The sequence below is a fragment of the Pristiophorus japonicus genome, chromosome 3, assembly GCF_044704955.1.
Source record: "Pristiophorus japonicus isolate sPriJap1 chromosome 3, sPriJap1.hap1, whole genome shotgun sequence".
Classification (NCBI taxonomy): domain Eukaryota; kingdom Metazoa; phylum Chordata; class Chondrichthyes; family Pristiophoridae; genus Pristiophorus; species Pristiophorus japonicus.
In genome coordinates, this window is record NC_091979.1 from 184,135,162 (window position 1) to 184,160,003 (window position 24,842).

Consider the following 24,842-nt stretch of genomic DNA (forward strand, 5'->3'; position numbering starts at 1 on the left):
ACACTTTTAGAATTTGTCCTTTTAGAATTATGTTGTAATGTGGCCCTTTTTGATTTTTGCCCTTGATTTCTCTGCCTTCCACTTTTCCTTATCTCCTTTCTACCTTTTGCTTCAGCCCCCATTTTACTTCCCTCTGTCTCCCAGCATAGATTTCCATCCCCGTGCCATATTAGTTTAAACCTTTCCGAACAGCACTTGCAAATACTTCCCTCTAGGACATCGGTTCCGGTCCTGCCCAGGTGCAGACCGTCTGGTTTGTACTGGTCCCACCCCTCCACCCCCAGAACCGGTTCCAATGTCCCAGGAATTTGAATCCCTCCCTCTAGCACCATTCCTCAAGCCACATATTCATCTTAACTAACCTGCTATTTCTACTCTGACTAGCACATGGCATCCTGTTTTTTTTTTAACCTATATGCACCACGACAACTGGCTGTTCATCCACTTCCTTCAGAATGCCTTGCAGCCGCTCCAAGACATCCTTGACCCTTGCACCAGGGAGGTAACATACCATCCTGGAGTCTCGATTGCGGCTGCAGAAACGCCTATCTATTCCCCTTACAATAGAATCCCCTACCACAAAGCTCCCCTCTTTTTCCTGCCCAGCAGAGCCACCCATGGTGCCATGAACTTGGCTGCTGCTGCCTTCCTCTGATGAGCCATCTCCCCCAACAGTATCCAAAGCTGTATATCTGTTTTGGAGGGAGATGACCGCAGGGGACCCCTGCACTATTTTCCTACTCCTGCTTTGCCTGATGGTTACCCATTCCCTATCTGCCTTTGTAACCTTTACCTGCGGTGTGACCAATTCACTAAATGTGATATTCACGACATCCTCAGCATCACGGATGCTCCAGAGTGAATCCATGCACAGCTTCAGTGCTGCAATGCGGTCTGACAGGAGCTGCAGCTGGATACACTTCCCACACATAGTAGCCAGGGAAGTGACCCTGACACATAGCACAGGAGGAGCATGACATGAGTCTGGGCTCTCCTGCCATGACTTAACCCTTAAATTAACTTAAGTTGGCAAATAAGTCACTTATTCAAGAAGGCGGCTCACCACCACCTTCTCTCGGCTAATAAATGCGGGCGTGTCCACATCGCCTGTATGAATTTTTAAAAATACCTCGAGTTACTGATACCAACATAGCTTGAGGATCTGATTTAGGATTTATCTACCAGTGTTAGGCACAACCTCTTCCAAACCTCAAGGCCTACTAAGTTCCAGCAGGACAAACGGATAAATAATTTAAGCACAAATAGGACTGCGTGACCAGGTTGCATAGACCGTGAGTCAGATCAATGCCACAGGTCGCGTTAGAGTTGATTGTAATTTGAAAATGTCAGCCGTGGCTCAGTCCTGAGTCAGAAGGTTATGGGTTCGAGTACCCCTCCAGACTTTTCAGCACAACATTTCGGATTAGATGTGTAACGGAGGCCCTATCTACCTTTTCAGGTAGACTTGAAAGATTCCACGGCACTATTTGAAGAAGAGCAAGGAAGGTCTCCTGGTGTCTCGGCTAATATTTATCTCAACCAATATTTATCTCAACCAACATCACTAAAACAGATTGGTCATTCATCTCATTGCTGTTTGTGGGACCTTGCTGTGCACAACTTGGCTGCCGTGTTTCCCACATTACAACAGTGACTACGCTTCAAAAGCTCTTTTGGACATCCTGAGACTGTGAAAGGTGCTATATAAATGCAAGTTCCCCTCAAATTTGTTTGAAATATGCAGTGTACTACAGTATCACAATAAAAATGAAGTATGAATTAAAATATTAGCCAGTGATTTCTCAAAATGTTGACTGGCATATTTCAAAGTACTATTTCTTTACCCAACTTTCTCCCTCCTCTGCTGAGCAAGAGATTGAATTCAGGCAGGGATACAGTTCCAGGATGGTGACACCTGGATTGGGGACGAGGATTGAGACAGCGGGGACCGGGATTGGAGGACTGGGATTGGGGCACTAGGATTGAGACACCGTGGGCGGGGACCTGGATTAAGACACCGGGAGGGGGTGGGACCGGGATTGAGACACTGGGGCTTGACCTGGGTTGCTGTGGAGACGGAGAGCGAGCGGTACTCTGCGCGGACGTGTCCGTGCGGGAGTGAGGCGGAGGATCGGATCGGATCGGATCGGATCGGGTTCCAGCTACAGACCAAGGCCCAGGTTTAGCTTGAGGCCAGCACCATGCTGGATTTCGCGATATTCGCCATTACCTTCGTGGTTTTCCTGATCAGCGCCGTGCTGTACCTCTACCCGGTAAGAGAGGCCTAGACCACGGCCACACTGGCTCGCACAGGGAGGGAGGCTTGGCTCAGACTGGCGGCGATCCTGGGCCTTTCCCGGTCAGCTCCCGGAGCGTTGCAGTCGAGTGAACCCTGCGGGTCCCAGGCCCCGGTAATGGGACCGAGGGTAGGGGAAGGGGCAGAATTTGGGGGAGGGCTCCTGGCTCCTCTTCCAATATCAGCACAGACTCTTAACAGCCCCCATTGCCCCAGTCCCCACGCCCTCCTTGTTACCCCAATTCCCACGCCCTCCTTGTTACCCCAAACCCCATGCCCTCCTTGTTACCCCAATCCCCACGACCTCCTTGTTACCCCAATCCCCACGTCCTCCTTGTTATCTCAATCCCCACGCCCTCCTTGTTATCTCAATCCCCACGCCCTCCTTGTTACCCCAATCCCCACGCCCTTCTTGTTACCCCAATCCCCACGCCCTCCTTGTTACCCAATCCCCACGCCCTTCTTGTTACCCCAATCCCCACGCCCTCCTTGTTACCCAATCCCCACGCCCTTCTTGTTACCCCAAACCCCACACCCTCCTTGTTACCCCAATCCCCACGCCCTCCTTGTTACCCCAAACCCCACGCCCTCCTTATTACCACAATCCCCACGCCCTCCTTATTACCTCAATCCCTCCTTGTTACCACAATCCCCATGCCCTCCTTGTTACCTCAATCCCTCCTAGTTACCCCAATCCCCACGACCTCCTTGTTACCCCACTCCCCACACCCTCCTTATTACCTCAATCCCACCTTGTTACCCCAATCCCTCCTTGTTAATTCAATCCCCACGCCCTCCTTGTTACCTCAATCCCTCCTAGTTACCCCAATTCCCCACGCCCTCCTTGTTACCCCAATTCCCCACGCCTTCCTTGTTACCCCAATCCCCACGCCCTCCTTGTTACCCCAATCCACACACTCTCCTTGTTACCCCAATCCCTACGCCCTTCCTGTTTCCCCAATCCCCGCATGTGCACTATCCGCATTTGTGAACTGCACGTATGAGGATGCATCGCTACGTGTGTCTGCATTTATGAACTGCATGTGTGAGGGAGGATCTCTACGTGAGTCCGCATTTGTGAACTGCATAAGAACATAAGAATTAGGAACAGGAATAGGCCATCTAGCCCCTCGAGCCTGCTCCGCCATTCAATAAGATCATGGCTGATCTGGCCGTGGACTCGGCTCCACTTACCCGCCCTCTCCCCATAACCCTTAATTCCCTTATCTCCTTTCTGTCTTTTGCTTTTGTCTCCTTTTTGTTTCCCTCTGTCTCCCTGCATTGGTTCCCATCCCCCTGCCATATTAGTTTAACTCCTCCCCAACAGCACTAGCAAACACTCCCCCTAGGACATTGCTATCAGCCACTGGGAAAGTCGTCGCTAGAGACCTCCTCAACCATCATCTTCCCGTGGCTGAGGAGCTCCTCCCGGGGTCACAGTGCAGATTTCGTCCCCTACGGGGCACAACGGACATGATTTTCGCAGCGCGACAGCTACAGCAAAAATGCAGGGAACAGCGCCAGCCCTTATACATGACCTTCGGCCTTACAAAGGCCTTTGACACTGTCAACCACGAGGGTCTATGGAGCGTCGTCCTCTGTTTCGGATGCCCCCAAAAGTTCGTTGCCATCCTCCGCCTGCTCCACGGCGACATGCAGGCCGTGATCCTTACCAATGGATCCATCACAGACCCAAACCACATCCGGACCGGGGTCAAACAGGGCTGCGTCATCGACCCACCCCTTTTCTCAATCTTTCTCGCCGCCATGCTCCATCTCACAGTCAACAAGCTCCCCGCTGGTGTGGAACTAAACTACAGAACCAGTGGAAACCTGTTCAACCTTCGCCGTCTCCAGACCAGATCCAAGACCACCCCAACCTCTGTCGTCGAACTACAGTACGCGGATGACGCCTGCGTCTGCGCACATACAGAGGCTGAACTCCAGGACATAGTCGACGTATTTGCTGAGGCGTACGAAAGCATGGGACTTACGCCAAACATCAGTAAGACAAAGGTCCTCCACCAGCTTGTCCTCACCGCACAGCGCCGCCACCCCCAGTCATCAAGATCCAAGGCGCGGCCCTGGACACCGTGGACCACTTCACATATCTCGGGAGCCTCCTATCAATAAGAGCAGGCATCGACGATGAGATACAACAACACCTCCAGTGTGCCAGTGCAGCCTGAGGAAAAGAGTGTTTGAAGATCAAGCCCTCAAAACTGCCACCAAGCTCATGGTCTACAGGGCTGTAGTAATACCTGCCCTCCTGTATGGCTCAGAGACATGGACCATGTACAGTAGACACCTCAAGTTGCTGGAGAAATATCACCAAAGATGTCTCCGCAAGATCCTACAAATCCCTTGGGAGGACAGGCGCACCAACATCAGCGTCCTCATTCAGGCAACATCCCCAGCATTGAAGGACTGACCACACTCGATCAGCTCCGCTGGGCAGGCCACATAGTCCACAAGACAGACACGAGACTCCCAAAGCAAGTGCTCTACTCTGAGCTCCTTCACGGTAAACGAGCCAAAGGTGGGCAGCGGAAACGCTACAAGGACACCCTCAAAGCCTCTCTGATAAAGTGCAACACCCCCACTGACACCTGGGAGTCCCTGGCCCAAGACCGCCCTAAGTGGAGGAAGTGCATCCGAGAGGGTGCTGAGCACCTCATGTCTCAACGCTGAGAGCATGCAGAAATGAAGCACAGGCAGCGGAAAGAGCGTGCGGCAAACCAGTCCCACCCACCCCTTCCCTCAACAACTATCTGTCCCGCCTGTGACAGAGTCTGTGGCTTTCGTATTGGACTGTTCAGCCACCAAAGAACTCACTTCAGGAGTGGAAGCAAATCTTCCTCGCTTCCAAGGGACTGCCTATGATGATGATGTGTACACGTGTCCTCATTGGTGAACTGCATGTGTGAGGGTGCATCTCTACGTGTGTCTGAGAGTCTGAACTGCGCGCATGCAAATATGTCTGAACCGCATGCAAATATGCCTGCGTGTGTGAATGTGCATACATGCGAATATGTCTATGCATGTGCGAAGAATCAAATTTAGCTCAGATGCCTTCACATTACTGACACATGAATTAAGCTTCTTAACGAGTTACAGCAGTGCTGCGGGAGACCAGTTTCCCTTAGCTGAATTGCAGTCAATGCATCTAAAATATATAATAACAGCCTTTGTGTGTCTGCATCTAGAATCATCAATTGTCATTGATTCCTAAGCCATCTTACATGCCTCTTTATGGGCTCGGCAATCGAAGATTAGTGTCCAGCTTTTCACTACAAGAGCTAAAACAGGAGAGTGCTTGCATTGAATTGGTTTAGTTCACTGTTTTCGCTGTAAATGAAGTTTCATATTCAAACCGAATGAGATAAGTGGGTAAACCATAAGTGCCGGAAATGCCCAGCATTTGAAGAGAAGCAGGACACTCACTGTATTCAATCATTGCACAATTGGAGAATTTGTGTTTATACCAATACACTTTCACGAGCACAATGCCATTAAAAAAAATCTCCTGATCTCTCCTCTGGTTCTTTTGCCAATTATCTTAAATCTGTGCCCTCTAGTTACAGATCCATTTGCCACTGGAAACAGTTTCTCCCTATTTATTGTATCAAATATTTTTGAAGTTCATTCACTGTTTTTAATATATGGAAATGCGGCATACAGTTTCTTGCACAGCAAGGTCCCACAAACAGCAATGAAGGAATGACCACTTAAGCTGTTTTTAGTGATGTTGATTGAGGGATAAATATTGGCCAGGACACCAGGAGTACTCCCTTCCTCTATTTCGAATAATGCAAAGGGATAGTTTATGTACACTTCAGAGAGTAGTCAGGAGCTCAGTACTGCACACAATTATCAGCCTACGTTATATGCTCAGGTTCCTGAAATGGGCTTGAACACACAACGTTCTGACTCAGTCAAGAGTTCTGTCAACTAAGCCTAGGATGAAACTTTTAAACTTGGGATTGATTTGGATAACAGTGGTTTGCTGCACTGGTCAGTACAGGTCTGTCACTGTATAGCAGTGGGGTCCAGTACTGATGCATACAGGTCTGTCACTATAACACTGGGGTACAGTACTGGTGGGTATAGGTCTGTCACTGTATAACACTGGGATATAGTACTGGTGGATACAGTACTGCTGGGTACAGGTCTGTCACTGTATAACACTGGGATATAGTACTGGTGGGTACAGGTCTGTCACTGTATAACATTGGGGTATAGTACTGGTGCATACAGGTCTGTCACTGCACTGTATCGAAAGGTGATGTCACAGCCAAGGGGGTAAGTGATTGGCTGGTGATTGGTGAGTAGTTTTTCTTTTTCTTTTCCCTATCAGTAGGTAACCTTTATCATTGTTGTTGCCAAATTAAATTAATCTAAGGGTTAAGTCATGGCAGAAGAGCTCGGACACGTGTCATGCACCTCCTGTGCTATGTGGGAACTCGGGGACGCTTCCAGTGTCCCTGACAACTACATCTGCTGCAGCTCCTAACAGACTGCATTGCGGCACTTGAGCTGCGGGTGGATTCACTCTGGAGCACGCGCGATGCTGAGGATGCCGTGAATAGCACGTTTAGTGAGTTGGTCTTACTGCAGGTAAAGGTTACACAGACAGATAGAGAATGGATGACCAACAGGAAGAGCAATGGATGGAAGGTAGTGCAGAGGTCCCCTGTGGTCATCCCCCTCCAAAACAGAGGGTTTTGTTGGGGGGGATGAATCATCAGGGCAGGGCAGCAGCAGCCAAATCCATGGCACCATGGGTGGTTCTACTGCACAGGAGGGAAGGAAAAAGAGTAAAGAGTGGGAGAGCTTTGGTGGTAGGGGATTCTATTGGAAGAGGAATAGATAGACATTTCTGCGGGTACAATCGAGACTCCAGGATGGTATGTTGCTTCCCTGGTGCAAGGGTCAAGGATGTCTCGGAGCGGCTGCAGGACATTTTGAAGGGGGAGGGTGAATAGCCAGTTGTCGTGGTGCATGTAGGTACCAACGATATAGGTAAAAAAAACGAGATGAGGTCCTACAAGCTGAATTTAGGGAGCTAGGGGTTAAATTAAAAAGTAGGACCTCAAAGGTAGTATTCTCAGGATTGCTACCAGTGTCACGTGCTAGTTAGAGTAGGAATCGCAGGATAGCTCAGATGAATACATGGCTTGAGGAGTGGTGCAGAAGGGATTCAAATTCCTGGGACATTGGAACCGGTTCTGGGGGAGGTGGGACCAGCACAAACTGGACGGTCTGCATCTAGGCATGAGCGGAACCAATGTCCTCGGGGGAGCGTTTGCTCGTGTTGTTGGGGAGAAGTTAAACTAATATGGCAGGGGGATGGGAACCTACACAGGAAGACAGAGGGAAGTAGAATGGGGGCAGAAGCAAAAGATAGAAAGAAGAAAAGTAAAAGTGGAGGACAGAGAACCCAAGACAAAAATCAAAAAGGGCCACATTGCAGCAAAATTCTAAAGGGGCAAAGTGTGTTAGAAAGACGAGCCTCAAGGCTCTGTGCCTCAATGCAAGGATAAGGTGGATAAATTAACTGCACACTCAGCAATTAATGAATATGATATAATTGGCATCACGGAGACATAGCTCCAGAGTGACCAAGGCTGGGAACTCGACATCCAAGGGTATTCAACATTCAGGAAGGATAGGCAGAAAGGAAAAGGAGGTGGGGTAGAGCTGCTGGTTAAAGAGGAAATTAACGCAATAGTAAGGAAGGACATTAGTTTGGATGATGTGGAATCTGTATGGGTGGAGCTGTGGAATACCAAAGGGCAGAAAACGCTCGTGGGAGTTGTGTCGAGACCACCAAACAGTAGTAGTGAGGTTGGGGACGGCATCAAACAAGAAATTAGGGATGCATGCAATAAAGGTACAGTAGTTTTCATGGGTGACTTTCATGGGTGACTACATATAGATTGGGCTAACCAAACAGGTAGCAATATGGTGGAGGAGGATTTCCTGGTGTGTATTAGGGATGGTTTTCTGGATCAATATGTCGAGGAACCAACTAGAGAGCTGGCCATCCTAGACTGGGTGATGTGTAATGAGAAAGGACTAATTAGCAATCTTGTTGTTCGAGGCCCCTTTCAGGAAGAGTGACCATAATATGGTAGAATTCTTTATTAAGATGGAGAGTGACACAGTTAATTCAGAGACTAGGGTCCTGAACTTAAGGAAAGGTAACTTCGATGGCATGAGACATGAATTGGCTAGAATAGACTGGCAAATGATACTTAAAGGGTTGATTGTGGATAGGCAATGGCAAACATTTAAAGATCACATGGATGAACTTCAGCAATTGTACATCCCTGTCTGGAGTAAAAATAAAACGGGGAAGGTGGCTCAACCGTGGCTAACAAGGGAAATTAAGGATAGTGTTAAATCTAAGGAAGAGGCATATAAATTGGCCAGAAAAAGCAGCAAACCTGAGGACTGGGAGAAATTTAGAATTCAGCAGAGGAGGACAAAGGGTTTAATTAGGAGGGGGAAAATAGAGCATGAGAGGAAGCTTGCTGGGAACATAAAAACTGACTGCAAAAGCTTCGATAGATATGCGAAGAGAAAAAGATTAGTGAAGACAAACGTAGGTCCCTTGCAGTCAGATTCAGGTGAATTTATAATGGGGAACAAAGAAATGGCAGACCAGTTGATCAAATACTTTGATTCTGTCTTCACGAAGGAAGACACAAATAACCTTCCAGAAGTACTAGGGGACCAAGGGTCTAGTGAGAAGGAGGAACTGAAGGATATCCTATTTCGGCGGGAAATTGATGGGATTGAAGGCTGATAAATCCCCGTGGCCTAATAGTCTGCATCCCAGAGTTCTTAAGGAAGTGACCCTAGAAATAGTGGATGCATTGGTGATCATTTTCCAACAGCCTATCGATTCTGGATCAGTTCCTATGGACTGGGTAGGTAATGTAACACCACTTTTTAAAAAAAGGAGGGAGAGAGAAAACGGGTAATTAGCCTGACATCAGTAGTGGGGAAAATGTTGGAATCAATTATTAAAGATGAAATAACAGCGCACTTGGAAAGCAGTGACAGGATCAGTCCAAGTCAGCATGGATTTATGAAAGGGAAATCATGCTTGACAAATCTTCTGGAATTTTTTGAGAATGCAAATAGTAGAGTGGACAAGGGAGAACCCGTGGATGTGGTGTATTTGGACTTTCAAAAGGCTTCTGACAAGGTCCCATACAAGAGATTGGTGTGCAAAATTAAAGAACATGGTATTGGGTGTAATGTACTGACGTGGATAGAGAACTGGTTGGCAGACAGGAAGCAGAGAGTCGGGATAAACGGGTCCTTTTCAAAATGGCAGGCATTGACTAGCGAGGTGCCGCAGGGCTCAGTGCTAGGACCCCAGCTCTTTACAATATACATTAATGATTTGGATGAAGGAATTGAGTATAATATCTCCAAGTTTGCAGATGACACTAAACTGGGTGGCGGTGTGAGGAGGACGCTAAGAGGCTGCAGGGTGACTTGAACAGGTTAGGTGAGTGGGCAAATGCATGGCAGATGCAGTATAATGTGGATAATAGTGAGTGGGCAAATGCATGGCAGATGCAGTATAATGTGGATAAATGTGAGGTTATCCACTTTGGGGGCAAAAACACGAAGGCAGAATATTATCTGAATGGTGGCAGATTCGGAAAAGGGGAGGTGCAACGAGACCTGGGTGTCATGGTACATCAGTCATTGAAAGTTGGCATGCAGGTACAGCAGACGGTGAAGAAGGCAAATGGTATGTTGGCCTTCATAGCTAGGGGTTTTGAGTATAGGAGCAGGGAGGTCTTAGTGCAGTTGTACAGGGCCTTGGTGAGGCCTCACCTGGAATATTGTGTTCAGTTTTGGTCTCCTAATCTGAGGAAGGACGTTCTTGCTATTGAGGGAGTGCAGCGAAGGTTCACCAGACTGATTCCCGGGATTGCTGGACTGACATGAGGAGAGACTGGATCGACTGGGCCTTTATTCACTGGAGTTTAGAAGCATGAGAGGGGATCTCATAGAAACATATGAAATTCTGACGGGACTCGACAGTTTAGATGCAGGAAGAATGTTCCCGATGTTGGGCAAGTCCAGAACCAGGGGACACAGTCTAAGGATAAGGGGTAAGCCAGTTAGGACTGAGATGAGGAGAAACTTCTTCCCTCAGAGTTGTTAACCTGTGGAATTCCCTACCACAGAGAGTTGTTGATGCCAGTTCATTGGATATATTCAAGATGGAGTTAGATATGGCCCTTATGGCTAAAGGGATCAAGGGGTATGGAAAGAAAGCAGGAAAGGGGTACTGAGGTGAATGAGTAGCCATAATCTTATTGAATGGTGGTGCAGGCTCGAAGGGCCGGATGGCCTACTGCTGCACCTATTTTCTATGTTTTTATGTATAACACTGGGGTACAGTACTGGTGCATACAGATCTGTCACTGTATAACATTGGGGTACAGTACTGGTGCATACAGGTCTGTCACTATTTGTATTTTTTCGCCAGGCATCCAGGCAAGCATCTGGCATTCCAGGGATGAAGGCTACAGAGGAGAAGTAAGTCAGTCTTAGCACCGCGGGCCTGAAATTTTATTAAAGAGTAAAAAAGAAAGTCTTGCATTTATATAGCGGCTTTCATGACCTCAGAGCACCTCTAAGCGCTTTACAGCCAATGAAATACTTTTGAAATGTAGTCATGTTATAATGTAGGAAATGCAGCAGCCTATTTGCGCACAGCAAGGTCCCACAAACACCAATGAGTTAATGACCAGATAATCTGTTTTAATGATGTTAGTTGAGGGACCAATATTGACTGGATCTCTGGAGAGAACTCTCCTTTTCTTAGAATTGGCGCCTTGAGATCTTTTATGCCCATCTTTTATTTCATTCATGGTATGTGGATGTCAGTAGCAAGGCCAGCATTTATTGCCCGTCCCAAGTTGACCTTGAGCAAGTGGTGGTGAGTTCCCTTCTTAAACTACTGCAGTCCATATGGTGAAGGTATTCCCAGAGTGCTGTTAGGGAGGGAGTGCCACGATTTTGACCCAGTGGCGATAAAAGAATGGTGATATATTTCCAAGTCAGAATGCTGTGTGACTTAGAGTGGAACTTGGAGGTGGTAGTGTTCCTATGCGCCTCCTGCTTTTATCCTTCTAAGGCTTTGGTGGCAGAATATTATCTGAATGGCGGCAGATTAGGAAAAGGGAAGGTGCAACGAGATCTGCGTGTCATGGTACATCTGTCATTGAAAGTTGGCATGTAGGTACAGCAGGCGGTGAAGAAGGCAAATGGCATGTTGGCCTTCATAGCTAGGGGATTTGAGTACAGGAGCAGGGAGGTCTTACTGCAGTTGTACAGGGCCTTGGTGAGGCCTCACCTGGAATATTGTGTTCAGTTTTGGTCTCCTAATCTGAAGAAGGATGTTCTTGCTATTGAGGGAGTGCAGCGAAGGTTCACCAGATTGATTCCCGGGATGGCAGGACTGACATATGAGGAGAGACTGGAGCCACTGGGCCGGTATTCACAGGAGTTTCGAAGAATGAGAGGGGATCTCATTGAAACATATAAAATTCTGACAGGACTGGACAGTTTAGATGCAGAAAGAATGTTCCTGAAGTCCAGAACCAGGGGTCACAGTCCAAGGATAAGGGGTAAGCCATTTAGGACTGAGATGAAGAGAAATTTCGTTACTCAGAGAATTATGAACCTGTGGAATTCTCTACTGCAGAGAGTTGTTGATGCCAGTTTGTTAGATATATTGAAGAGGGAGTTAGATATGGCACTTACGGCTAAAGGGACCAAGGGATATGGAGAGAAAGCAGGAAAGGGGTACTGAGGTGAATGATCAGCCATGATCTTATTGAATGGTGATGCAGGCTCGAAGGGCCGAATGGCCTACTCCTGCACCTATTTTATATGTTTCTATGGTAGAGGTCGCGGGTGTGGGCGGTGCTGTCGAAGAAGCCTTGACAAGTTGCTGCAGTGTAAGTAACATTCGCGCTACATGATCAAGCGGGCTGCTTTGTCCTGGATGGTGTTGAGCTTCTTGAGTGTTGCTGCATTCATCCAGGTACTCTTGACTTGTGTCTTGTAGGTGGTGGAAAGGCTTTGGGAGTCAGGAGGTGAGTCACACACCAAAGAATACTGAGCCTCTGACCTGTTCTTGTAGCCACATATTTCTGTGGCTGGTCCAGTTGAGTTTCTGGTCAATAGTGACCCCCAGGATGTTGATGGTGGGGGATTTGACGATGGTGATCCCCTTGAGTGTCAAGGAGATGTGGTTAGACACTCTCTTGTTGGAGATGGTCTCCAAATTGTCAGTCTGCTTTTCCGGTATCCAGTTCTGGATGAGCAGAAATTTTCTCCAATTGAATATTGGGAAGATGGAAGCCATTGTTTTCGGTCCCCGCCACAAACTCCGTTCCTTTGCCACTGACTTCCATCCTTCTTCCCAACTTCTGTCTGTGGCTGAGCCACACTGTTCGCAACCTTGATGTCATATTTGACCCTGAAATGAGCTTGCGACCACATATCCGCAGCATAGCTAAGACCACCTCTTTCCATCTCCGCCCTTGCCTCAGCTCATCCGCTGCTGAAGCCCTCATACATGCCTTTGTTACCTCTAGACTTGACTATTCCAATGCACTCTTGGCTGGCCTCCCACATTCTACCTTAAGTTAATTAGAGGTGATCGAAAACTCTGCTGCCCTTGTCCTAACTTGTACCAAGTCTCGCTCATCCATCACCTCTGTGCTTGCTGAACTACATTGGTTCCCAGTTATGCAATGCTTCGATTTCAAAATTCTCATCCTTGTTTTCAAATCCGTCCATGGCCTCGCCGCCTCTGTAATCTCCTCCAGCTCCACAACCCCCCGTGATGTCTGCGCTCCTCTAATTCTGCCTTCTTGAGCATCGGTGATTGTAATCACTCAACCATTGTTGGCCGTGCCTTCTGTTGCCTAGGCCCTAAGCTCTGGAATTCCCTTCTTAAACCTCTCCGCCTCTCTACCTATGCTCGTTAAAACCTCGCTCTTTGACCAAGCTTTTGGTTACCTGTCCTAATTTCTCCTTATTCAGCTTGGTGTCAACATTTTTATCTCATAATACTCTCATGAAACATCTTGGGACATTTCACTACCTTAAAGGCGCTATATAAATAATTTTGTTGTTGTTGCTTGGCATTTGTATGGCGTGAATGTTACTTGCCACTTATCAGGCCAAGCTTAGATGTTGTTCAGGTCTTGCAGCATACATGTGAATCTAGATGGTATCAGTGGGCAATTTGACCATGGAGGAGGGCCTCATAGCCATGCCCGACCCTGTCCTCACCTAATATCTACAGTTTTACAATCGGAGAGCTGCTACATGATGGTCAGGAACAAAGACCTGAGCTTAGTATTTTTCTCCCCCCTCCTTCCATAACGCTGAGGTACTAAAGCCAATTGTAACACTGTGCTGATGTGCCAGGACTGATCGGATACCGCTGCACCAGGGGTCTATCAAACCAGGCCTTCCTCGCCTGTAAGGTTTGGGAACATACATGGCATTTGTACCCACACAATCATCTGGAGAAACTGATTTTACAAAGTGGAACTGAGAACTCCTAAGTTGACGTGAACTCTAACTCTCTCTTTGGGTGTGTTCCCCCATTCCCCCTGCTGTGTTTTTTTTTATTCGTTCATGGAATGTGGGCGTCGCTGGCATTTATTGCCCATCACTAGGTGCCCTTGAGAAGATGGTGGTGAGCCACCTCCTTGAACCGCTGCAGTCCGTGTGGTGAAGGTACTCCCACTTAGGGAGAGAGTTACAGGATTTTGACCCAGCGACGATGAAGGAACGGAGATATACTTCCAAGTCAGGATGGTGTGTGACATGGAGGGGAACTTGGAGGTAGTGGTGCTCCCATGCGCCTGCTGCCCTTGTCCTTCAAGGTGGTAGAGGTAGCGGGTGTGGGAGGTACTGCCAAAGAATCCTTGGGGAGTTGCCTCTTGTAGATGGTACACACTGCAGTCATGGTGTGCCGGTGGTGGAGGGAATGAATGTTTAAGGTGGGGGATAGGGTGCAGATCAAGTGGGCTGCTTTGTCCTGGATGGTATTGAGCTTCTTGAGTGCTGCACTCATCTAGGCAAATGGAGAGTATTTCATCACACTCCTGACTTGTGCCTTGTAGATAGTGGAAAGGCTTTAGGGAGTCAGGAGGTGAGACACTGCTGCAAAATATTCAGCCTCTGACCTGCTCTTGTTGCCACAGTATTTATGTGGTTAGTGCAATTAAGTTTCTGGTCAATGGTGACCCTCAGGATGTTGCTGGTGGGGGATTCGGCGATGGTAATGCCGTTGAATGTCAAGGGGCAGGGATAGACTTTCTCTTGTTGGAGATAATCATTACCTGCCACTTGTGTGGCGCGAATGTTAGTTGCCACTTGTTAGCCCAAGCCTCAATGTTCTCTAGGTCTTTCTGCATGCGGGCACGGACTGCTTCATTATCTGAGTAGTTGCAAATGGCACTGCCTGTCTCCCTATTCCCCCAACTGTGGGTCTGTCTCCCCATTCCTCCTGCTGGGAATCTGACTGCAATTATCTGTTTTTACTCCTCAGGGATGGAAATCTCCCAGATATTGTGAGCACAGGGAGTCTTCATCAATTTCTGGTCAACCTCCATGAAAAATATGGATCACTGGCATCTTTCTGGTTTGGGCACCGCCTGGTGGTCAGTTTGGGCTCCGTAGACCTCCTGAAGGAGCACATCAATCCAAATCGAACCTGTAAGTGCGCTCACGTTTTATACACAGTCTGGACAGATCATCACACAACTCCTGAGGAGGCAACTGAGTGCTGAATGAATATTAGGGAGTCTGTCACCACTTTCAAATTGTTTAGCAATTGAATAATGGAGTGAGTTACAGGCTGGAATCTAATCAAGGGATTCAAGTGGTCTATATCTAGGATAACAGATACCCGGGAGTGAGCTACAAGCTGGAATCTAATCATGGGGTTTGGGTGGTTTATATATATATACACACACACACACGCGCCTACATAGGCTTTCCAGTAAGAGTCGCATAGAAACGCTACCTAACCCAGCGGCACTGAGGCCAATTATGATGGCCCAACTGCTGTCCTGGAAGTCAACAGTTGTCACAGTGCAGAGTAGGGCAGTACTAACCACTGTCTGAACAGCTTCAGAAAAAGTTAGCTTGTATAACTGAACTGATATTTTTTTATTTTATTAATTTCTTTCCACTCCCGTCTAGCTGATCCATTTGAGACAATGCTGAAATCGTTGCTGGGATATCAGTCTGGGTTTGGAGGCAATGCTGCTGAGATTCACGCGCGGAAGAAAGTTTATGAAACTGGAGTGAACAAAGCCATCCAGAGCAACTTCACTTTGATATTGAAGGTAACTGGATTCTTACTGCATTCAAACCATCCTTCTCACCCTTGTTCATGTTCTGCCCTGTTCAAATGTCTTTCCAATTTTCTCCTTCCTTGAAGCATTAGCCATCACTTGTTACCATTCCATAACAAAAATAACTTGCATTTATTTAATGCCTTAATGCAGAAAAACTCCCAAGACGCTTCACAGGTTTTACACTGGGCCACATAAGGAGATATTAGGGCAGTAGGTTTGAAGAAGCATCTTAAAGGAGGAGAGAGAGATAGAAAAAAGAAAGACTTCCATTTATATAACATTTTTCATGACCTTGGGATGTCCCAAAGCGCTTTACAGCCAATTAAGTACTTTTGAAGAGTAATCATTGTTGTAATGTAGAAAACGCAGCTGCCAATTTGCGTACAGTAAGGTCCCACAGCAGTTACATAGCAATTACACAGCACAGAAACAGGTCATTTGGTCCAACCAGTCCGTGCGGGCATTTATGCTCCACTCGAGCCTCATCCCATCTTTCCTCATCTAGCTCTATCAGCATAACCCTCTATTCTCTGCATCTGTATTACTCGACTCAGCCACTCCCTGTGGTAGCTAGTTCCACAATCTCACCATCAGTTCCTTCTGATATCCCCATTTTATTTTTTGGTGACTATCTTATATTGGTGGCCTCTAGTTTTGCTCTTCCCCACAAGTGGAAATTTTTCTGTATTCACTCATTCAAAACCTTTTTATAATGTTAATGATCTCTATTAGGTCATCCCTCAGCCTTCTCTTTTCAAGAGAAAAGAGACCCAGCCTGTTGATCCTTTCCTGATAGGTATACCCTCGCATTTCTGGTATCATCCTTGTAAATCTTATTTCCATCCTCTCCAGTGCCTCTGTATCCTTTTTATAATATGGCGAATTGTATGCAGTATCCAAGTGTGGTCTAACCAAGGTTCGATTCAAGATTAGCATAACTTCTCTACTTTTCAATTCAATCCCTCTTTAAAAAAAAATAAACCCTAATGCTTGGCTTGTTTTTTTTTAATGATCTTGTTAACCTGTGTCGCTACTTTCAGTGATTTGTGCATTTGTACTCCGAGATCCCTTTGCTCTTCTACCCCACTTAGTTTCCTATGTTCTAATATGTGACCTCTCTATCAACCCAAGTTTCGGATGTCCTCCCAGAATGGCGCACTCCAAGAGGTCTGCCTATTTTTTTTTTAAGAGTTAAAAAAAGCGCCTAAAACTTATCTCGTGATTCTCCGAGTCCAGCAGGCCTGTTTCACAGTCAACGCAGCGCAACACAAGCAGCTGGGGGCGGAGCTACAGCCCCGCGACAAAAAGAGTGTCGGCAGCTGCGCGCAGTAGCTCCTGGCCCTCCCAGCGCATCCTGTCTCCGGGAGACCCTATTCCTGGCTGAAGGGACATCACCCCTATCCCGGGCCGAGTGGCCTGCCTGCCCTTACCTCCTCGGCGGCGGGGCCCGTCCGACCAGCTCTTCAGCAGGCTGTTGGAGGGCTCCCGGGTGCTGCAGTAAGTGAGTAGAAACTTTTAATTTTTTATTTATTGATTGATTTTTTATTATTTTTTCATTTTTAATTTTTTTTTGATTGGTTGATTTATTTAATACTTATTATTGATGATGGCTCTTGATTGGTAAAAGTGAAGTGTTTAATGCTTTGTAAAATCCCCTAGCTTCCCTCTAACTTCCCTTCACCGCCCCCCTTATCTCTCGCTATCTGCGTCTAATTTAAAAAGTGTAGGCAAAGTTTTTCTGAGCGTACAAAAATCGACACTTACTCCGTTCTAAGTTAGTTTGGAGTAACTTTTCGCTGCCTAAACTTGCAAAACAGGCGTAAGTGGCTGGTAACGCCCCCTTTTGAAAAAAAAACTACTAAAACTAAACTAAACTAACTCACTAGAACCGGAGCAAACTAAATGCCGAGAATTGCGATTTCTAAGATATTCCATACTAAACTAGTTTCTCCCAAAAAAATAGGAGCAACTCGAGCCGAAACTTGGGCCCAATTTCCTACCAAAATTATGATACCTCACATTTATCTGTGTTGAATTTCATTTGCCAATTATATGCCTATTCTTCAAGTTTATTAATGTCCTCCTGTAGTCCTCCTCAGTATTGACTACCCCACCCCTAATTTGATGTCATCTGCAAATTTAGAAATGGTTTTTAATTCCAAAGTCTAAATCATTAATATAAATTGTGAACAACAGTGGTCCCAGCACTGGAACACCACTTCTCGCCTTCTGCCACTGAATAGCTACACTTTACCCCTACTCTCTGCTTTCGGTCTTGAAGCCAGCTAGTTATCCATTCTGCTACTTGTCCCCTGACTCTGCATGCAATTGACCTTATTCATTAGTCTAAAATGAGGTATTTTATTGAAGGCCTTTTGAAAATCTATATAAATAACATCTACTGCATTATCTTTGTCTACTCTCTGTTACCTCTTCAAAAAATTTAGTGAGGTTGGTCAAGCAAGACTTTACCTTTTGAAATACATGCTGACTATTCATTATTGTATTTTTGGTTTCTAGATGTTCTATTTTCTCCTTTAGTAGGGATTCTATTCTTTTCCTACCACCAATGTTAAGCTGATTGGTCTATTGTTCCTTGGACATGTTCTATTTCCCTTCTTAAATATAAGTATTGCGTTAGCTATTCGCCAGTTTTCTGGCACTACACCTTGTTCTAATGAATTATTAAATATGTGTAGTAATGCCTCTGCTATCTCTTCTGATTCTTTTAAGATGTGCTGATGTAATCCGTCCAGACCAGGGGTTTTATCATCTTTGAATTTGATTAGATTATTTAATGTTTCTCCTCTTAATTTTAAATGCAGTTATCTCATCTCTAATCTCATCATCCGATGTCATGTCCACCTGTTCTGTCTCCTTGGTAAATACTGAAGCAAAGTAATTATTTAATATTTCTGACATCTCTCTATCGCTGCCTATGATATTATCCTGTCCGTGCCTTAGTGGCCCTATTCCCATCCTGACGTTCCTTTTTTAAGTGCCTGCAAAATATTTTACTATTTTGTTTTATGTTCCTTGATAATTTAATTTCATAGTTCCTTTTTGGCTTTCTAATTGTTTTTTTGACTTCTACCCTAATCTCTTCATATTCTCTCTTGTTATGCTCTCCCCTGTTGTCCATTAACTTGGTGTGTGCCTCTTTCCTTACCCTCAATTTTTCCCTTATGTCTTTATTCATCCACGGTGTCTCATTAGTGTTTAGCTTGTTCTTGTTTTTTAGTGGAATATATTGTTCCCGGACTCTGTTGAACACTGTTTTAAATATTTCCCACTGCTGTTCTACATCATTGTTTGTCAATATTGTCCATTTTATTTTCCCAGGTTCTATTCTCAGCCCTGCAAAATCGTCTTTTCTCTAATCTAGTACCCTGGTCTTCGTCATACTTCTATCCTTTTCACTTATTATCTCAAAGCATATTATATGATGGTCACTATTACCTAGATGTTTTCCTACTCTTCTTTTATCTGCTCTGGTTCATCTCCCATTACTAGATCCAATAACGAATCCTCCCTTGTTAGGCTTCTTAATGGGTTAGAAAGAAGTCCTGTAGACATTGTAGGAGTGTCTTTCCCTTATCTCCTTTACCTACCTCTTCTGGCCAATTAATAGCGGTGCAGTTGAAATCCCCCATAATCATTATTCTATGTTTTTTACTAATTTCCCTAATTTGCATATTTCTTCCTCCACCTCTCTTCCACTTTTAGGTAGTCTGTAGACTACTTTATTATCTTTTATCTCAATCCACATGGATTCTATTTTTGTCTTGCATCACTTTTGTCTACTGCCATTATGTGAAGAGAAAAAGATTAGTGAAGACAAACGTAGGTCCCTTGCAGTCGGACTCAGGTGAATTTATAATGGGGAACAAAGAAATGGCAGACTAATTGAACAAATACTTTGGTTCTGTCTTCACGAAGGAAAACACAAATAACCTTCCGAATGTACTAGGGGATAGTAGGTCTAGTGAGAAGGAGGAACTGAAGGATATCCTTATCAGGCGGGAAATTGTGTTCGGGAAATTGATGGGATTGAAGGCCAATAAATTCCCGGGGCCTGATGGTCTGCATCCCAGAGTATTCAAGGAAGTAGCCCTAGAAATAGTGGATGCATTGGTGATCATTTTCCAACAGTCTATCGACTCTGGATCAGTTCCCATGGACTGGAGGGTAGCTAATGTAACACCACGGTTTAACAAAGGAGGGAGAGAGAAAACGGGTAATTATAGACCGGTTAGCCTGACATCAGTAGTGGGGAAATTGTTGGAATGAATCATTAAGGATGAAATAGCAGCGCATTTGGAAAGCAGTGACAAGTCAGCATGGATTTATGAAAGGGAAATCATGCTTGACAAATCTTCTGGAATTTTTTGAGGATGTAACTAGCAGAGTGGACAAGGGAGAACCAGTGGATATGGTGTATTTGGGCTTTCAAAAGGCTTTTGACCAGGTCCCGCACAAGAGATTGGTGTGCAAAATCAAAGCGCATGGTATTGGGGGTAATGTACTGACGTGGATAGAGAACTGGTTGGCAGACAGGAAGCAGAGATTCGGGATAAACGGGTCCTTTTCAGAATACCAGGTAGTGACTAGTGGAGTGCAGCAGGGCTCAGTGCTGGGACCTCAGCTCTTTACAATATACATTAACGATTTAGATGAAGGAATTGAGTGTAACATCTCCAAGTTTGCGGATGACACTAAACTGGGTGGTCGTGTGAGTTGTGAGGAGGAAGCTAAGAGGCTGCAGGGTGACTTGGACAGGTTAGGCGAGTGGGCAAATGCATGGCAGATGCAGTATAATGTGGATAAATGTGAGGTTATCTATTTTGGGGGCAAAAACATGAAGGCAGGATATTATCTGGATGGCAGCAGATTAGGAAAAGGGGAGGTGCAACGAGACCTGGATGTCATGGTTCATCAGTCATTGAAAGTTGGCATACAGGTACAGCAGGCGGTGAAGAAGGCAAATGGTATGTTGGCCTTCATAGCTAGGGGATTTGAGTATAGGAGCAGGGAGGTCTTACTGCAGTTGTACAGAGCCTTGGTGAGGCCTCACCTGGAATATTGTGTTCAGTTTTGGTCTCCTAATCTGAGGAAGGACATTCTTGCTATTGAGGGAGTGCAGCGAAGGTTCACCAGATTGATTCCAGGGATGGCTGGGCTGTCATATGAGGAGAGACTGAATCAACTGGGCCTTTATTCACTGGAGTTTAGAAGGATGAGAGGGGATCTCATAGAAACGTATAAGATTCTGACGGGACTGGGCAGGTTAGATGCGGGAAGAATCCAGAACCAGGGGACATAGTCCTAGGATAAAGGGTAGGCCAGTTAGGACTGAGATGAGGAGAAACTTCTTCACTCAGAGAGTTGTTAACCTGCGGAATTGCCTGCCGCAGAGAGTTGTTGATGCCAGTTCGTTGGATATATTCAAGAAGGAGTTAGATATGGCCCTTACGGCTAAGAGGATCAAGGGGTATGGAGAGAAAGCAGGAAAGGGGTACTGAGGGAATGATCAACCATGATCTTATTGAAGGGCAGAATGGCCTACTCCTGCACCTATTTTCTATGTTTCTATGTTATCCTTAATAAGTACAGCTACTCCACCTCCCCTTTTTCCCTCTATCGTTTCTAAATATGTTACACCCTGCAATATTTAATTCCCAGTCCTGATTTTTCAGTAGCCATATCTCAGTAATCCCTACTGTGTCTGGTTCCTCGCAACATATTGGCCCAGAAATCGCAGCATCCCCGGGTTCCTACTGAATGTGTATGGACCCGTGAAGGCATCGCAAAAGACAGTTTTCCGCGCACAATGCGCATGCTCCAGCTTGACAGATCCTCCGCATCTCAGAAGCGAGGACATTTGCGTGGGCAAGATTACAATATTTACCCATATCTTGCCCAACAAATGTCCTGAAAACTCATGCGCCTGATAAAATTTGCACGTGGCCAGAATTGGAGAAATGCAGAGATCTCGGAGAGTTGTCGGGCTGGAGGAAATAGGGAGGGGCGAAGCCATGAAGGATTTTGAATACATGGATGAGAATTTTTAATTTGAGGTGTTGTAGGTTGGCGAGCCCAGGGGTGATAGATGAATGGGACTTGGTGCGAGTTAGGATACGGGCAGCAGAGTTTTGGATGAGTTGAAGTTTACGGAGTGTGAAAGATGGGAGGTCATCCAGGGCAGCATTGGAACAGTCGAGTCTGGAGGTAACAAAGGCATGGATGAGGATATCAGCAGCAGATGAGCTGAGGCAGGGGTGGAGTCGGGCAATGTTATGGAGATGGAAGTAGGCGGTCTTAGTAATGGCGCAGCTATGTGAATAGGACGTCAAGGTTGCGAACAGACTGGTCCAGCCTCAGGCAGAACATAAGAAATAGGAGCAGAATTAGGCCATTTGTCCCTTGAGCCTGCTCCGTCATTCAATAAGATCATGGCTGATCTGATCATGGCCTCAACTCCATTATAGCCGCTCCCCATAACCTTGACTCCCCTTTAGTTCAAAAACTATTCAAAAACCTGTCTATCTCCACCTTAAATACATTCAATGACCCAGCTTCCACAGCTCTCTAGGGTAGAGAATTCCAAAGATTCACGACCCTCTGAGAAAAGAAATTCATCCTCATCTCCGTTTTAAATGGGCGACCCCTTATTCTGAAACTATGCTCCCTAGTTCTATATTCCCCCACGAGGGGAAACATCCTCTCTGCATCTACCCTGTCAGTCTCCCTCAGAATCTTTTATGTTTCAATAAGATCACCTCTCATTCTTCGAAGCCCCAATGAGTATAGACCCAATCTGCTCAACCTTTCTTCATAAGACAACCCCTTCATCTCAGGAATCGACCTTCCCTGAACTGCCTCGAATGCAAGCATATCCCTCCTCAAATAAGGAGACCAAAATTGTACACAGTACTCCAGGTGTGGTCTCACCAACAGTTGCAGCAAGACTTCCCTACTTTTATGCTCCATCCCCCTTGCAATAAAGGCCAACATTCTATTTGCCTTCCTAATTACTTGCTGTACCTGCATGCTAACTTTTTGTGTTTCATGTACAAGGACCCCCAGATACCTCTGTACCACAGCATTTTGTAGTCTCTCTCCATTTAAATTATAATTTGCTTTTCTATTATTTGTGCCAAAGTGAATAACCTTACAATTTCCCACATTATACTCCATCTGCCAAATTTTTACACACTCACTTAACCTATCTATATCCCTTTGCAGATTATTTGTGTCCTCCTTACAACTTGCTTTCTCACTTATCATCAGCAAATTTGGCTGCATTACATTCGGTCCCTTCATCCAAGTCATTAATGTAGATTGTAAATAATTGAGGCCCCAGCACTAATCCCTGTGGCAGCCCACTAGTTTACGGTTTGCCAACCTGAAACAGACCCATTTATCCCGACTCTCTGTTTTCTATTAGTTAGCCAATCCGCTATCCATGCTAATATATAAATACCAACCCCGTGAACTTTTGCTTTGTGCTGTAACCTTTTATGTGGCACCTTATCGAATGCCTTCTGGAAATCCAAATACACTACATCCACTGGTTCCCTTTTATCTGCCCTGTTCATTACATCCTCAAAGAACTCTAGCAAATTTGTCAAAACATGATTTCCCTTTCATAAAACCATGTTGACTTTGTTTGATTGTATTATGATTTTCTAAGTGTCCTGCTACTACTTCCTTAATAATGGACTCCAGCATTTTCCCAATGACAGATGTTAGGCAAACTGGTCTTTAGTTTCCTGCTTTCTATCTCCCTCCTTTCTTGCAGTTTTCGAATCACCTGTGACCTCTCCAGAATCCAGGGAATTTTGGTAGCTTACAAATAATGCATCCACTATCTCTGCAGCCACTTCTTTTAAGACCCAAGGATGCAGACCATCAAGGACTTGTCCACCTTTAGTCCCATTAGTTTGCCTAGTACTTTTTCTCTAGTGATAGTGATTGTTTTAAGTTCCCCCTCCCTATCACCCCTTGATTACCTATTATTAATGGGATGCTTTTAGTGTCGTCTTCCGTGAAGACAGATGCAAAATATTTGTTCAAAGTCTCTACCATTTCCCTGTTTTCCATTATTATTTCCCAGTCTCATCCTCTAAGGGACCACGTTTATTTTAACTACCTCTTCCTTTTTAATATACCTGTAAAATCTCTTGTATTTCTTGCTAGTTTACTCTCATTATCTATCTTCTCCCTCTTAATTATTTTTTTAGTCATCCTTCGCTGGTTTTAAAATATTTCCCAATCCTCTGGCCTACCACTAATCTTCGCAACATTGTATGCCTTTGCTTTCAATTTGATATCATCTTTAACTTCCTTAGTTATCCACGGATGGTTCATCCTTCTCGTAGAGTCTTTCTTTCTCTCTGGAATATATCTTTGCTGAGAGTTATGAAATATCTCCTTAAATGTCTGCCACTGCTTAACTACCGTCTTAACCTTTAGTCTATTTTCCCAGTCCACTTTAGCCAACTCTGTCTTCATACCTTTATAATTGCCTTTATTTAAGTTCAGGACATAAGTTTGAGTCCCAAGTTTCTCACCCTCCAACTAAATTTGAAATTCTATCATGCTACGATCACTCTTCCCTAGAGGATCCTTAACTCTCAGATCGTTAATTAGTCCTATCTCGTTACACATTACCAGATCTAAAATAACCTGCTCCCTAATTGGTTCCACAACATATTGTTTTAAGAAAACATCCCGAATACACTCGTTCTCAAGGTTACCTTTGCCAATTTGATTTGTCCAAATTATATGAAGATTAAAATTATCCATGATTTATTGCAGCACCTTTCTTACAAGCCCCCATTATTTCTTGATTTATACTCTGTCCTACAGTGTAGCTACTGTTTGGGAACCTATAGATGACTCCCATCAGTGACTTCTTTCCCTTATTATTTCTTATCTCCACCCAAAAACTAATTCTACATTGTGATCTTCTGAGCCAATATCATTTCTCACTCCTGCGCTGATTTCATCTGTTATTAACAGAGCTACCTCACCTTTTCCTTTCTGCCTGTCCTTCTGAAATGTCAAATAACCCTGAATATTCAGTTCCCAATCTTGATCACCTTGCAACCACGTTT

The 24,842-nt window shown here is 45.3% G+C and overlaps 2 protein-coding genes across 2 annotated transcripts in view; both read left to right on the forward strand.

Annotated features, from left to right (window-relative positions):
* Positions 1–1,781, forward strand: part of LOC139260021 (transmembrane protein 237-like) — a 112,291-nt gene extending 110,510 nt beyond the window's left edge. Inside the window, exon 14 of the mRNA XM_070876077.1 lies at positions 1,460–1,781. The gene's annotated coding sequence lies outside the window, so the exon portion shown is untranslated. The remainder of the gene's footprint in view (positions 1–1,459) is intronic.
* A 265-nt stretch (positions 1,782–2,046) lies between these two features.
* The window catches only part of cyp20a1 (cytochrome P450, family 20, subfamily A, polypeptide 1), an 84,294-nt gene continuing 61,498 nt past the window's right edge, over positions 2,047–24,842 (forward strand). The window contains exons 1-4 of the mRNA XM_070874888.1: positions 2,047–2,273; positions 10,818–10,867; positions 14,910–15,076; positions 15,566–15,711. Coding sequence (XP_070730989.1) covers positions 2,202–2,273; positions 10,818–10,867; positions 14,910–15,076; positions 15,566–15,711 — 435 coding nt within the window. The 5' untranslated portion in view covers positions 2,047–2,201. The remainder of the gene's footprint in view (positions 2,274–10,817; positions 10,868–14,909; positions 15,077–15,565; positions 15,712–24,842) is intronic.